Source organism: Dipodomys spectabilis, unplaced genomic scaffold (genome assembly GCF_019054845.1).
Source record: "Dipodomys spectabilis isolate Male_0828 unplaced genomic scaffold, ASM1905484v1 ptg000081l, whole genome shotgun sequence".
Taxonomy (NCBI): Eukaryota; Metazoa; Chordata; class Mammalia; order Rodentia; family Heteromyidae; genus Dipodomys; species Dipodomys spectabilis.
The window spans coordinates 4,989,458-5,003,362 of NW_024870758.1; the positions used below are offsets into that span (position 1 = coordinate 4,989,458).

Consider the following 13,905-nt stretch of genomic DNA (forward strand, 5'->3'; position numbering starts at 1 on the left):
TGATACTCAATCTTATTGCAGCTCGATCCCCGGTGTTTAATGCAATGTTTGAACATGAAATGGAAGAGAGCAAAAAGGTAAAAATGGCTCAGAGGTTTAATATTTAATTGTACATAAAATATTAGTACATGTTCTTATTGTTGTATTGTGATGAGTAGGGGAAATATTTGCAAGTCATATAAACAGCAGAAAACTTGTGTAGCAGAATGATAGGTGTAGCTCCCTGTGAATGCTCAATGAATATTCTAAGCAGTAGCTGTGGTGAAGCTCTTCTGGAAGGTAAACTAGTGGGTAGCTGTTACCCTGCAGGGTGTGGCTTAAGGTTAGAGCCCTGGATTCAATTCATTCTACTACCACAAAAAGAAGGGGGTGGGAATTTGATGCTGTGTTAGTCTGTAACTAATTGAGAGGTCTTTGTTTAAATTGTATGTTCTTCCTTTCTTTCTATGAGTATGCCTCAATTAACAATGCCTGACTAAAATATATGAGGCTTGAATTCAAACCTCAGTACCACCAAAAAATGAACTATGCACTCCCCATTTCTAAACATTGTAAGTTAACTTTCTTGTTTTCTAGCAGCAAAACCCATGTCTAAATTTTCTCACCACCAAAAAAGATATATATTAGAATTAACAAAAATGCCAGGCACCAGTGGCTCACGCCTGTAGTACTAGCTACTTAGGAGGCTTAGCTCTGAGGATCACAGTTCAAAGCCAGCCTGGGCAAGGAAAGTCCATGAGACTCTTATCTCCAATAAACCACTAGAAAACCGGAAGTGGTGCTGTGGCTCAAGCGGTAGAGCACTAACCTTGAGCTGAAGAGCTGAGGGATAGCGTCCAAGCCCAGAGTTCAAGCCCTACAACCGACCAAAAAAAACCCAAAAAGGTCATACTGTATCAGTACTACTGTATACTCAGTAATCTCGGGTGTTTCTCTCTTCTGTCATTTACAAATGAATTTATATTAGAGATCAGATGTTGATTTTTTTTTTCTTTGACAGTTGCATAATGTGAGCTTTAAGGTTCCCACTGGACAAATCCAGTTTATTCATGTAGCCTAGCTTTGGAGAATTATAGAGGCTGTAATTAAATATCTGCTTTCTTTCCACTCATGGTTGACCTAGGGGCTGCAATGTCCAATGTTCAGATGACATCTAAGTGATTTCTATGGGAGAGGGATATCAATAGTATCAAATGTTATTGATAGTAAGATGTCAAAAAACCTGGTGTTGTTTAGCTTCATTGTTTTTAAGAGAGAACTGAATGCCAAGATACAGAAGTGAAAAAGCAACTAGTCCTCCTGAGGCAGTGAGCTCTTACTCCCAAACAACTACTTGTCCTCTGTTTGCTTAATGCTAAGGATACAGCTGTTGGTTTTGGATTTTTAGACATTTTATTAGAATGTAGAAATCCAACAAGGAAGTGTTAATAGCCATCATTCTCTAAGGTAGAAATCAGAAACTGGACATGGATGTATTTTGTTTTACCTATGGAATTTTTAAAAATCTTTTTAATATTGAAAAAGTAGGATTTACATTCCACAGAGTAGTGCTTAACTGCGTATGAAGATGTATACTTTAAAGCTGGAAATGGTGTGTGTGTGTGTGGCAAAGTACTTTTGTTCAGATTTGGGTATTTTAATTGCTGTCAATGATTCAGATTAGTTCATTTGTATGTAAGTATTTTTTAAGACTTTTTCTATGTTGTTTTCAATATCAGAACCAAGTGGAAATAAATGATTTAGACCCTGAGGTTTTTAAAGAAATGATGAAATTTGTTTACACGGGAAAAGCACCAAATCTTGATAAAATGGCTGACAGCTTGTTGGCAGCTGCAGACAAAGTAAGTAATTAGGTTTTAAGGAGCTGAAAAATATCCTAAAGCTTGATGTATATAGAAGACTATCATCAAATGAAAACTCCCAACTGTTTTCAAAGTATTGAATTATTCAATTTGTAGGTGGCGCTTCAGAGTTTTATGAAATAGCATACAGTAGGGTAATACAGAACTGAGATTGTTTAAGCAAATGACAAGCTGTAAAAACACCTTGAAAAAGAAAGAAGTGATTTTCTCCCAGGGGAATTAAACTATAAGCATAATAGTTTTGAATATGTTTATGTATATTACATATATAAATAGCCTTTGATAAGAATTACAAGCATATAAAATTATTAGAATTTTCAAATTCTTGGTATTCATATGTAGTATTTTTAAGATGAAACATTTGTATTCATAAATTAAACTTTTTAATATGACAGCATGGAAGGTAGACAAACATCTTGACAATTTTATAATGTAATAATTTCTTTTAAGGTAGAAAAGCTCAGAGGTCTCAGAAAATCTTAAATCTAGCACGAGAAAAACCTAAAAGCACACTGAATGTATGTCTTTTATATTTAGACTGTATAAGAATGCTCAAAATTAAATTTTAAAGAATTTGTTATTTCCAAGAGTGTACAGAATGCTTGAACACTTTCTGAAATAAATGAAATATTAAAAAAACCCAACGTCATCAGGAAGATATAATTAAGACACAGTGATGATAGACCTGTTCACACCTCAATAATAGCTAATACTATAATGATTATACTATTCTGAAGTTACAAAAGAATTAGAACTCTCAGACACTGCTAATGAGAGTATAACAAGTTTTAACTACTTTGGACAGTTGTTTGGCACTTTCTTAAAAAGTTAAAATCACATACTTGAATAAATCCACTTTTAGATATTTAGCTATGAAAAAAGAAAGCCTATATACATATAAAGTTTCTATGTGGGTGTTCATAGCAACATTATTTGTAATAGCTGAGTACTGGAAATAACTCAAATATTCAAGTAGATAGACAAATTCTGGTATATGTATAAATATATATATATTTGTATATATATATATATTTAATGGAATACTGATCAAGAATAAGGATTGAACTATTTAACACATGAGCAGTTACATACATGGATCTGAAGTTAATTGTTTTAGGGAAAGATTCAGACAAAAATAACTACATAGATCTTTAGAGTGATTGTAGTAAACATAAACTAATCCTAATGGCATGTAAAATATGTGAATTTATAATTAATAGACTTGTGTTCCACATATAAACAATACTACTTATGCACCTCAGGTGTAGCACAAAGGAGAAAAGACCCACCTTATGAAACCAACGTGATATCTTTCCCTACTTTTCATTTTTAATAAAATTACTCTTTAGGCTAATGCTTTGTTTGTTTGATTGTACCAGTCTGGGGATTGAATTCTGGGCCTGGCCACTCTCCTTGAGTTCTTATGCTCAAGGCTAGAGCTCTATTACAGCTCTACTTCTGGCTCAGATTTCTTTTAACAGAAGGGCCGGCGAGCCATTTATCAGTACACTGTTCATGCCTGTAATCCTGAGTTCTGAGAATCCAGGTTTGAAGCCAGCCTGGGCAGGAAAGTCTATGCGACTCTTACCTCCAGGTAAACACCATAGAACCAGAAATAGAGCTGTAGCTTAAATGGTAGAATTCTAGCCTTGAGCATAAAAACCCAGAAACAGCTTCCAGGCCCAGAGTTCAGACCCCAGGACTGGCACACACACACACACAAATAATAAAATAAGTTTGAAAGCTGATCTTGTATGACTTTAAAATAAATGAGTACATATTTCTGATTCTATTTGTAGGAACTTAAAGAAATGCAAACTAATTTATAATGATAACTATAAATTAGAAGCTGCCTGTGGTGGAACAAGAGGAAAAGATTACAAAGGGATAGGGAAAAATCTTTTGAGGACAATGAGTCATTCTCTTTGGAATAGATGATGATTTTTTATGGCTGTAAAACTTATCAACGTGTAAACCTATATAAACATTTTATTGTAGGCCAACTATACCTCAAAGTTGCTAAAGATGCATGCTATAATAATTGAAGGACTTTTTATTGGTATTAATATGATTTGTTTAGCTTTCAGTTCATTCTTCAGGTTTGAGTAGTGGCAAAAGGCAGTGATTCTCACTGGTATACTCCAGGTGTGAAATAATGAAAAAGAAATATACTCAGTTATGAATATATAATATATGCATTAGTTATAAATAAGATTTCAGAATATAAATAAGATTTTAGTGTAAAGAATAATGTAGAGTAATATACTGTATTTTCCACTAATGTACATTGAATTTTTCCAAGACAAATTACTCTTTCTCCTAAATGTATTCAATCATATTTTCTTTACATTAAGTTAAAACCATGATTCAGTGATTAAAATAACCTTAATTCAGAGAGTATTCTAGTTTATTTTGTAAGTTGCAAATGTCATGTATTTGAAAACTTAGTCATTGTAGTAAGTGCTTAATGGTTGTATTTTTCTTGGATAGTATGCACTGGAACGGCTGAAGGTCATGTGTGAAGAAGCTTTGTGTAGCAACCTCTCAGTAGACAATGTTGCTGATACCCTTGTCCTTGCAGATTTGCACAGTGCAGAACAGTTGAAAGCACAAGCCATAGACTTTATTAATAGGTAAGCTGCTTTTATTTCATTTGACATGACACCTTCAACCTTTTTTTCATCATATTTTGTTTAAGTGTGTTTAAATCTTTAATGCAGGTGCAGTGTACTTCGACAACTTGGGTGTAAAGATGGGAAAAACTGGAACAGCAAGTAAGATGTCATCAGTTTCTATCTGCATAAATGAAAATTGTTTTCATAGCCTTTTCTACCATAAGTATAAATCCAGGTGTTAGTGATATGAAACAAATTGCCAGTTACTTTTTAAAAAAAATTGACAACTTAGTGGATTCCTGAGGCTCTGCTCCCTTGTAGATCAGTATTCATTTAATCCAATGAGGAGTATTTTGCCCAAATTTGCTTTGAAAGTCTTCACATTTTTTTTTCTTCAGTACTGAGGGTTAAATTCAAGGGCATTGTACATAATAGGCATACACTCTTCTGCTATGCTAAATATATCCTCAGATGTTGCTTAAGATTTTATTTTCCAAACCTAGCCTCAAACTTGTAGTTTACTCCCCTAGACCCCCAAAAAATCAGGAGTATAGGCATGCATTACCATAGCTAGTTTAAACTTTTAAATTTTTTGTTATTCGTTTTGCTATGTAGTACAAGAGTCTTGCTGTGGCTGAGTGTGCCTGAAATCCTAGCTATCCAGGAGGTTGAGATGTGAGGATTGCAGTTCAAAGCCAGCCCTGGCAGGAAAGTCCCTGAGGCTCTTATCTCCAATTAATCACCAGAAAACAGGAGGTGGCTCTGTGGCTCAAGTGATAGAGTGCTTGCCTTGAACCGAAGAGCTGAGGGACAGACCAGGCCCAGAGTTCAAGCGCCACTACTGACCAAAAAAAAAAAAGGTCTTTCTATGTAGTTCAAGCTAGCCTTGAATTCACGATACTTCCACTTCCTCCTTCCAACTTCTGAGATTACAGACCTGAACCAATACAGACATGTACCAATACACTAGGCCCTAAAAGTCTTTATTTTTGAATGCTAAGCCACTGCTCTTTGGGTTAGCCAAAGCCTTGCCTTATATGCTATATATTAAATTGTCTAACAATCCCAAAATGGTAGCACTTTGATTTTTCCTTTTCCACAGTAAACCTATAAGTTGGATTATTACTATCATTCTAGTCTTAGGTCATTGGATGAACTATTTCTGTTTTCCCTTTTCTTATTTTTAGAGTGACTTTTCTATTCCTTGAAATTTTTTTGAAATCAAATAGGGAAGAGAAATGACAAATTGAAAGTATTCACCATTTTTTATAAATTTTACCTATAAACTCATAAATTATTCAAATTATTAAATATCATAGCAAGTGCCAAGCCAATCTGAGGTATCTAACAAACTCTACAAAATCAAAAAAAGTTGATGTAGGAATGTGTGAAAAAAAAGTAGGGCCATGTTAAAGACAGTAAAATGAATTGGTTTGTTAACCAAATTAATTATTTACTATTCTTTTCATCTGTTTAGTACATATAAAGTTGGTTAACTGAATTTCTATTTGCTTGTGAATTCTAGTTTATGAAAGTAAAGAGCACTGGCAACTTTCAAATCATTGGTTGTCTTCTGTACTACCCAGTGTGATAATATGATATCATCATGTTGTGTTATACAAAATTAGTTTTAATTTAAAATATGCTGCATTAGTACCAAATGACAATCTTTTTGGCTGTACTGAGATTTGAACTCAGGACATTGTACTTGCTAAGCAGACAGTTTTACACTTAAGCCATTTTACCAGTCCCAAGAAATGACAATGATACTTGTTTTATTTAGCCAATTTCAAGATTGAGTTTTAGACTGTTAAGAAAATATGTTGGTGCCAGGTGTAGTGGTACATAACTATAATCCTAGCACCCTGTAGGCAGAGGCAGGAGGATAGGGAATTGGAGGCTAACCTAGCCTACGTAGTAAGACCTGCCTCAAGAATTAAGCCAGACATGGTGACAGTCATGAAATCCCAGCTATTCAGGGAAGAGATGGAGGATTGCAAGTGGAAGACCAATCTGGTCAAAGTTAATGAGACTGCCTCAAAAGCAAAAGAGATATAGCTCAACTACTAGAGTTGTAGCAGTGAGGCCTAGGTCAGCCTTAGTATAGAAAAAAAAAAAAAAAGGAAAGAGAAAAGGAAAGAAAAGGACAATGATGAAAGGAAAAGAAAGGAAAGAACTATCAGCCTTTTAAAATGCCCTGTCAAAACTATCAGCCTTTTAAAATGCCCTGGAGAAGTATAAGCTCTCAATAGATACTTATTGAATTAATAAATGAAGGTATCAGCTTATCAATGTGATTCTAAATGTAAATACCTACTTCTAAACATGTTATACTGGTTGGTATTCAATGTTTGGCAAATAAAATTTTATTGATAACTACTATTCAAAAATATTTACATAGCATTTATTATATCTTTTTTTGTGGGGCGGGGGGGGCAGTCAAGAGGCCTGAACTCTGGGCCTGGGTGCTGTTCCTCAGCTCCTCAGCTCAAGGCTAGCGTTATACTACTTGAGCCACAGCGCCACTTCCAGCTTTTTCTGTTTATGTGGTGGTGAGGAATCGAACCCAGGGCCTCATGCATGCAAGGCAAGCACTCTAGCACTGAGCCACCTTCCCAGCCTGCATTTATTATATTTTAAGCAACATTCTGAGGTGCTACATAATAAAAATAGTTGAAGAAGAATCTTCCTTCCTGAACACTTTAATAGAAATAAATACATAACTATGCAATTTATTACAAGAGGTAGATATATGTGACTAAGCCTGGAACTTTAGGAATGACTTCTGGCAGATGCTGAACTGAGTCTTAAAACAGAGTAGCAGTAGCAGATGTAAGAAAGATGGATCACACAGTACAGACAGAAAAGATAGCATGAATCAAAGTAGGGAAGTATAAAGAGGTAACTGATTATTTGACAGAGTTTTGTTTTTTATTATTTTGTAAGTTTCCAAGGTACTATACTTGGCACAGATAATATATAGTGATGAGAACAACTGTGATGTTTTCCTCTTTTCAAGGACTATGACATAGTAGCAGATTATTTAACAATTAATTTCCAATAAGTCATGATGGTAAATAGCAAAGGGGTCAAAGAAAGCCTTTTTTGCAAAGTCCTCATTGTTCATACTTGTAATCCTAGCTACTCTGGAGGCTAATATACAAGGATAGTGGTTCAAAGCCAGACTGGACAGGAACGTCTGTGAAACTCTTACGTCTAATTAATCATTCAAAAAGTCAGAAGTAAGCTGAATGTTGTTGGCTCACTCCTGTAATCCTTTCTGCTGAGGAGGCTGAGACCTATGGATCACAGTTCAGAGTCAGCCGGGATAGGCAAGTCCATTAGACACTTACCTCCATTTAAACACCAGAAAACCAGAAGTGGAGTTCTAGCTCATAATGGTAGAGCACTAGCTTTGAATGAAAAAGCTTAGGGACAGTGCCCAGACCCTGAGATCAAGCCTGATGGCAACCCCCCCTCCCCCCAAAAAAACAAAGCCAAAAGTAAAGCTGTGGATCAAATGTAGAACATCACACAAAGTTGAGGGACAGCACCCAGGCTCTAAGTTCAAGTCCATGTACCAGAGCAAAGGCAACCAAAACTAAAAGCTTTTTCTACAAATTATAAAAATAAAGATGTGGAGTATTGGTAGGCACTTGTATGGTGAAGAGAAGTAGAAGGAAAGTGTATCCCAGAAGAGAAAATAAATAAAAGATTTTGCACAGTTCTAGTAAGAAAGAGTGAGGCTCAAGTGCACACTAGTCTAGTATTGTCCATGTGTGTAGGTTGGATAATGAGAAGGAGATGGAGAAGGCAAATCAGATCCCACAACAACCTGGTAACATTAGTACTTTTCTTAGACAGTATTGAAAGAGTAATGAGCCTTCACTAAAGTGTAGGGCATAATCAAGTTTCAGTTTTAGCACACTTTTCTGCTTGCAAGTTGGAAAGTAGATTTTGAGGAAGCTGGAGTGGTGGTGGTAGTTGAGGAATAAGTTTTAATACAGGCAAGCCAGCTGGAAAGTTACTAGTGTAGGCCAAGAGATTAGACTTGATTGATCACAATGAAGTTACAAAGAAATCAAAGTTCATAAGAATCCTTTTGAAAGGGGAATCTAAAGTATTTGATTATTTGTATATTTTGGCTGGCAAAAGTGAAAAAAGGAAAGAGTCACTTTACTCAGATTTCTTTCTCACTGATGGCATGTTACCTATGTAGGTACAATAAGCAATTCAGTAGTGGAGTATAAAAAGCCAGATCATTGAAGTAGCAGTGGAAAGCAACAGAGAAAGTAGGGAGCAAGCATTAACCAGGTTTCTTGTTCCAAAGACTTAAATATCTGGAAGGGGACCTCTAGAAGAGAGCATAATATATAATATAATATAATATGTTACTAAGAAAGCATTGCAACAACCTCAATTAAGGGGAGTAAGATAAGAAACTAGAACAATGCATATTTCAGGGATCAAACTTTTAAAAACTTCATTCTTTGATTTGAAACAAAACAACAGTAAGACTTTTAAGATAATTTAAATGATTTGAACATATGGAGAAAGTTAGGCAGTGTTTGGACATTTCAAAATTCACATATGAAAAAAAATAGAATAAGTTAACATTGTTCATTTTGGGAAAGATTCATTAATAACCATCATTATATTTCATTTTTTAGCCAAGCAGCTGACATAATGGAAACATCTGGGTGGAAGGCCATGATTCAGTCTCACCCTCACTTAGTGGCAGAAGCTTTTCGAGCACTGGCATCTGCACAGTGTCCGCAGTTCGGCATTCCACGCAAACGGCTAAAGCAGTCCTGACACTTCCATGGACAATAGAAATCGGGATTGACTTTACTCTTCCAGGTGCAGAAGGATTCTGATATAGACCACAAGCAGGAGTTGTTTCTGTTTTCTTGTCCACAGAACAGAAGAAGCTGGAAAGTCATATTGCTTGCATTTCAAGTGGATAATTTATGGTTTATACTTCAGCTTTAAATTAGACTGATTAATTCACTTCAAGGCCTTAAATTATCTTCAATGACTTCTCTTGTTCATAGAATAATTTTTTTATTGTGCCTTGCATTTTGACCAAGGCTATGCAGGATTGCACTAGCTCCATAATGCAGTAATATTGATAACTGAAGATACTAAGTTTCAAAAGAATCTTCCATTATTTTGAGAAAAGGAAAATTAATTTTATAGGGTTTGTCCTATGCTATCTCAAAGTATAAAACTAGGTTCTCCTTCAAAGCACTTGTATTGGAGATTATCAGGAATGTCTCCAGTCAGAGCTCTATAAATATAGAAGAACCTGCTTACCTTCAGGGTAGGTTATGGCAATACATTGCTTCAATTTAATTTATTTTCATTTCAGGGGCAAATATGCAATGAGTTAGCCCAAATTTTTAGTAAAATCTGTGATGTTTGTCCTTATGTTCACTGTCCAAGAAAGTGTGGGTTTATCTGAGTTTACAATAACTGAGAACTGATTGAGGTTAAGATTTCAGTAAAAGGGCATATTTTATGCTGAAGTAATTTTTTTTTAATTTATAATGACCTATGTTTATATGAAGAATTCTGTACATGTTAAAAGTAAGGATGACCAAATGTAAATTCATGTGGGCCAATTAAGAAAGATATATATGCACTTTTAATGTGTAACTTTTGTATTCTGAATGGTACATATATTTTTTTGCTTTTGAGGAAATTAATAAGTATAATTGTGTTTTAACTTTTGGAAGAATTTTTTAAAATAGGAGGCAACTGAGATGTTTGTGATAATAGATAAGGAAGATCCTTGATGATGGATGAATTAGTTTGATTTCACATATTCATTATTGAATTTATTTCTGCTTTATTTCACTTTGGACAAGGCACCCAGACAGTAATTGAATCATGGACAGTCCACTTCCTTTCAACACTGAATGCCTGTGAAAGATGTATAGTAAAGGAGAGACCCATAGACTATGTCAGGCTACACTAAGACTTTTTTCCCCACACTTTCTCCTTTGTGTTTTAGTTACTATACTAACATTATGGATGATTGAAATTCTGTATAATGTGAACAGGATAAACTATTTATAAACTGCTTTATATGGGCCAGTTCTTTATTCTAATGAATCTTAGCTTTAAAGACACAACTATTCAGAGTTGTGAGATCTCTTCCTGTACACTGTTAGAGAAGCAGGAGTGATCAGTGTCCAGGTTACTGTATCCAACTTACTTCAGCACTATCAATGCGCTGCTTAGGCAAGATTTATATTTGACTGCAAGAAAAAAAGCGTGTCACTGAGAAACACAAATGCATATACCTATATGTGGGATAATTTGTGTATTTTGTTTGTGAATTCAGGATAAAAGGAGAAATAGGAAGCTTGAGGTTGTAAAGTGGATTTAATTTGCTATCACTTTATTAAATGTTAACTGAAGCATTCCTAAGACATCAGGAGTGATTCATCTTTACATTGAACATTTTCAAATAAATATTTGTTGTCCACAACAAAATGGAGTCTGAAAAAATTATATTTTTAAATATCCTATATTAATTGAGTCTTTGTTATGGCAACTTAAAATTGGAAGAATCCCTTGGGATAGAAGCAAGATTCTTACCTGGTGATCATCTTTAATCCTATACAAGAAGATCATGGCAAGTAGAAATTAATTTCCTTAACACTACTGAAAGATTGAGTCTGTTAAATTTATAATGTGCAATTTAAAAATAAACATATACAAATACACACTTTTATTCTTATGGCCTTAGGAAAAAACAAACATTTTGCCCAGCCATAGAAATTTATTAAGGTATATTTAAAAAATAGTGTACCCATTTATATCAAATGCATATTGTGAAATAATTCACTGCTTCAGTCTACATTTCTAACTACAATGACTCTAGAAGTGATCCCATATAGTGAGCATTTCAGCTTGCCCTTACTCTATTGCATATCTTAATGATCTTACTATAAGGTTTATGTTTTGTTTTTAAGTTCTGGTAGCATATTTTGTACCAAAAATGTCAAACACTGTGCTGTGTATGTATGTTTGTAAAAATGTCCACTGTTCAGATAATATAATGCCTACCATTATACTAATGAATCATATGGAAGTTGATTTATTTTTTTATTTATTATGTATATTTTTGGTATTATGAGTTCTTGAAGCAACGATTTTTAAAAACTTGTATTCCTATTTGAGTGCTCTAAACCTTGTCCCACCCATTTCCCCATTCCATACTATAGACATTCTGTTCAAAATAGGCGCAGTTTCTCTCTAGAGCAGTTTTGGCTTTTAAACTAACAGCAGCTGTCATTTCCCTTTTGTCATCTAGACAAGACTTTCCTTAAAAAGTAGTGAGTGGTTTTAGCTATTATATATTAGAAAAATAACCATTAAAAATTGTACTTCACACCTAAGATCTATAAGCACTGTATCTGTGCCTTTTTCATTTTGTTAGTTTTAATGTATATTTGTATTTGGAGCACAAATATGAAGGTGCCGTGATATGGCTTGCCAATGTTACCTCCTTGAATACTCTTAAGTCGTTGTCTTCAAGTGGTGATTGAAAACCTTGCATAAATTGAGTGGTTATTTGTGTGAGGGGTGTGTGTGTGTGTCTGTATGTGTCTGTCTGTGTCTGTGTGTGTGTGCACGTGTGCGAACACATTCATGTGCACATGCGTTGGTGTGTGTCTATATATTCACCTGAGCTTGTATATTGTTCAGAAGAGTGATTTCTGAAAATAGGACTTAGTTCAGTGTTGACAGTTCAGGTTAGTTAACGTGTTTCCTTTAAATGGGTTTTATTTGGGTAGGTAGTTGATTAACTGTAAATTATACCCAAATTTGACCACTTTACTGCATGACAGAATTTGAAAGCTGTGCCTTTTAAGGATGTCCATTGTAATTAAGTTTTAAAATATTAACATAGGTCTCTTAAAAGGTGTTATTAAGATCATTATTGGTTCATTTTTAAGTTAGAGCTAAATGATAGCCTAAATTGTCAAATGTTTAGTTATTATTTTACCTATGTTTACCTATGTAAAATTTTATGCATAAATTTAAAATCATAGCAGCAGTCTAAAATTGTGGATAAGTGCTGTGGTTGTACCTCATTGGCAAAAGTACTTATTAGTACTTGTGAAAATTTGGGTTTAATCCCCAGCACTGTCAGAGCACACACACACACACACACACACACACACACACACACACACACACATGCATGCATGCATATATACGCACATGCACACACACATAAATATGGATTGTAGCTGCTATTATTACTAAAATATAATAGGACCTTGCCTAAAAATTTTGTGAAAATCCAACTTAACCATCTTTGAGAGACAACAAATAGCCACATATTCTTAAGCAGGTATACTAGTCTGACTTGAACATACATGACTTCTGATGGGTAAAAGATATAGTATATTCCTAAAAAAGGAGGTGGGTGGATAAGTGGAATTGTTTAATGTTACTAGAGTGTAAAGAGCACTGTCAGCACACATGAGAGTATTTTGCAAACTTTTAATACAGATAATGAACTCTACTTTATTGAAACATTCATAGGATGATGCAAATTTTAGGTTCAGTTGGAAAAATATTGAGTGCCTACCATATGCAAGACTTCCTCTTCACTAGGAATGAAATCACACAGTGTCTTCTGTTTGTAGTATGTGAGCTTGTTTGAAAAGGAATTCTTATATTTAAATATTTTTCTGTTACTAGTTTGTTGTTGTATATTGTAATCCAGTTAATTTGTGTTTGTTCAGCTTTTAATAATGAAGATATAACTTAATTGATTCACATTTTTGGAAATCAGGTTCTGCTAAAATTATTTAAATTTAAAATTTTTGTTCAAGACAGTTGACTTTCAAGATTTCAATGTATAAAAGCTTACCAAACTTTTCAACGTTGTTTTTAATCAGTTGGTGTTAATGATGAGATATATGCTCCTTGTATCTGGTTGCTGAAAATATCTTTTGCATTTCAGCACTGTTGAGGTAAAAATAAAGTTGTTACTACTTACTCACAATTACTTGGCTTATTTTGTGTTTATTTGAATCTTCCCTAAAAATGTCTTTCTTAGTGTGTTGCTGCTTTCTTTTCATATGAAAGCTTAAATTATGCATAGTGATTTTCTTTCCTCTTCAGGGAAGCTAGTATTTTTTGGAATCTACTAAAAATTGTTTTAAACTGTGAGATAGTGTACATTTAGTTTTTAGCATGTTCCTACCATCCTGATACCAAGTACATTAACACTTAAGGGTTCTTTTTTCTGTCACTCCTGTCCTTTCTTAATTTCAGTTATTCCAAACAATGTAACCATTTAATAGTATCAGAATTATATTTGAGGCAGGATATTTTTTAATCAAGTTAATAACAGTAATTAGTGCTTAAAATTGTAGCAAAGTGCTCTTAGAAAAATTATA

The 13,905-nt window shown here is 34.2% G+C and overlaps 1 protein-coding gene across 2 annotated transcripts in view; it reads left to right on the top strand.

The window, feature by feature from the left end:
• Spopl (speckle type BTB/POZ protein like) overlaps positions 1–13,508 on the top strand; it is a 52,635-nt gene extending 39,127 nt beyond the window's left edge. The window contains exons 7-11 of one of the 2 annotated variants that reach the window (XM_042683436.1): positions 22–77; positions 1,719–1,841; positions 4,353–4,495; positions 4,583–4,636; positions 9,148–13,508. In XM_042683436.1, the coding sequence (XP_042539370.1) occupies positions 22–77; positions 1,719–1,841; positions 4,353–4,495; positions 4,583–4,636; positions 9,148–9,292 (521 nt within the window). In that variant the 3' untranslated portion in view covers positions 9,293–13,508. The remainder of the gene's footprint in view (positions 1–21; positions 78–1,718; positions 1,842–4,352; positions 4,496–4,582; positions 4,637–9,147) is intronic. The other variant, XM_042683437.1, reaches the window with a different exon arrangement.
• Positions 13,509–13,905: the final 397 nt, after the last annotated feature.